The sequence below is a fragment of the Orycteropus afer genome, unplaced genomic scaffold, assembly GCF_000298275.1.
Source record: "Orycteropus afer afer isolate SDZICR_OR568_19922 unplaced genomic scaffold, OryAfe1.0 scaffold00040, whole genome shotgun sequence".
NCBI classification, from domain to species: Eukaryota; Metazoa; Chordata; class Mammalia; order Tubulidentata; family Orycteropodidae; genus Orycteropus; species Orycteropus afer.
The window spans coordinates 13,819,156-13,821,449 of record NW_006921627.1 but is presented as its reverse complement, the minus strand read 5'-3'; the positions used below and the strand labels follow the sequence as shown (position 1 = coordinate 13,821,449).

Here is a 2,294-nt window from a genome sequence, read left to right as displayed (position 1 = left end):
CTCCTCAGTTGCTAATAGCAATTCCCACCTTGGAGTTTACAAAGACTTATGGGTAGAAAAGCCACACTAAGTAATTTACTACACTGCACTATGTTTGAGCCCATTTTTGCAGCCACTGTGTCAAACCATCTCATTGAGGGTCTTCTTCTTTTTTGCTGCCCCTCTGCTTTACAAAACATGATGTCTTCCTCCAGGACATGATTTATAAGCTGTATTATAAATATGGAGTCCCTGGGTGGTGCGAGCAGTTAATGCATTTGGCTAATAACCAAAAGCTGGAGGTTTAAGTCTACCTGGAAGCTCCTCAGAAAGGCCTGGTGATCTACTTCTGAAAAATCAGTCAATGAAAACCCTATAGAGTGCAATTCTACTCTCACACACATGTGATCACAACAAGTCGGTATTGACTCAATGGCAGTTGGGTTTTATTATTATAATTACTATAAAAATAATAGGAATTCCAGTAGCATAGTGCCTAAGGCACTTGACTACTAATCAGATGGCTGGCAGTTCAAATCCATCAGTCACTCCTCAGAAGAAAGGTTGGGCAATCTACTTCTGTAGTGATATCGCCTCAGAAACCCAAGGAGGGGTCGCTATGAGTAGGTCTGACTCGTTGGCACATAACAACAACAACAACATAAAGATGATATATTTTTATATTGTCATAGAAGTAGAGTAATCTGTAGAAACTTTAGTAAAAAGAGGAGTAAATAAAACGGGGGCCATTTTGGGTGGCAAGCCATACATAGAAGCTGTTTCTATGGAACTATGAAGCAAAGAAAAATTAGCAAGCCCAAGACTGAAGAGAGAAAGTTAAGAGCCCAAATAATATACCGGGCTAATGCTAGAATCTTACATTCTATAGATTGGTAGTAAATTCTTGCTGCTACATGTATTCAGTTAAAAATAATAAATCTGTCTGAGATGAATAGAAAATTCTTTGGACCAAAACATAAAGAGAACGTAAAGAGCCAGAGACAGGAGGAATCACATCAAATACTGTTATGAGTACCTAACCCATTACTAGTCAAACAGAAATTAGGAGAGGAGTCTTGTATTCCCTCTATATGTCTGCATTGGGATTCTCAAATTATGAATGAATAAATGTATGAACTGATTACATAAGTGGGATAAGTGACAGCTTACTGAAACAGTCTATAGACATCCCTTGCACAAGATTTATACATAAACAAAAAGAGCAAATTAGCTATTCTTCTCCTAGTGGATACCATGGAGAATGTTCATTCATAAGTAGGTCTTCATCATCTCACAAATTGACTTTTGAGTTTCACCACAAAAGCCATTATTCCAGCCCCAGTTTCCGTTAGGAGAATTTAGCATAACACAACGCTCATCATGATTACTGGGTTCACCAGGATGCCAGAATCTGAAAAGGAGAACAAGAATGAGGCTATGTCTTCAAATTATACTTTGGAAAGGGTTAGAGACTGGGATTGAACAGTGTGGAGTCCAAGTCAAATATATCCAATTGTTCCTTCCCCAATTTCATGATGCCTTCCTTTGTAAAACTCTCAAGTTTAAGCAGCTTCTCCTTTCTCTGTGTCTCTGACATTTCCATTGAAAACTGTGTCCACATCACCCATTATCCTGCCACCTTAAGCAACCCAGGACACATTAAACATCCTCTATCAACTCTCCCAGAGGCTCCCATCAACTTGTTTGTCCTTCTCTCCTGTTCCTGTGGCACTTCCAGTCTTTTCTCTATATCCTGCTGTTGAAGTCTGAAGAACAATTTAAGATTTCTGAATCTACTACTTATCCCCTCTCATCTTGGGCAAATAATTTAATTTTCCTGATCCTTATTTTGCCTACCTAAAAGTGAAGATTAGAATAATATCCATATATCACACATAGTATGAGGATCAATTGTGGTAATGCATACTAAACTACTTTAAAGTTTATAAAGAACTACATATGAGAACTACAATAGGAATGATTGTAAGACTATCAGAATCTAACATTCCTGTTTTATGAAAAAATTTAATCTTATTAACTAATTATGATCTTAATTGACATAATTTAGTATTTTTATTTAGAAATATAAATATGGCTAAAAGCTCAGATTTGGGTGTCAAATAGAATTGAAAAAAAAATCCTAATAGGTTTTTTAGTTTGTTTAATAGCTGGTACCTGGAACATCCTAAACTCTAGTAAGGACTGTTGTTGTTGTCGTTGTTATGTGCCATCGAGTCAGCCCCGACTCATAGCGACCCCTCCTTGGGTTTCCGAGGCAGTATCACTACGGAAGTAGGATTGCCCAACCTTCCTTC

At 37.5% G+C, this 2,294-nt stretch overlaps 1 protein-coding gene across 1 annotated transcript in view; it reads right to left on the bottom strand.

The window, feature by feature from the left end:
• Window positions 1-1,248: 1,248 nt before the first annotated feature.
• Window positions 1,249-2,294, bottom strand: part of LOC103193904 (C-type lectin domain family 4 member C-like) — a 22,494-nt gene continuing 21,448 nt past the window's right edge. The window contains exon 5 of the mRNA XM_042780440.1: window positions 1,249-1,390. Coding sequence (XP_042636374.1) covers window positions 1,249-1,390 — 142 coding nt within the window. The remainder of the gene's footprint in view (window positions 1,391-2,294) is intronic.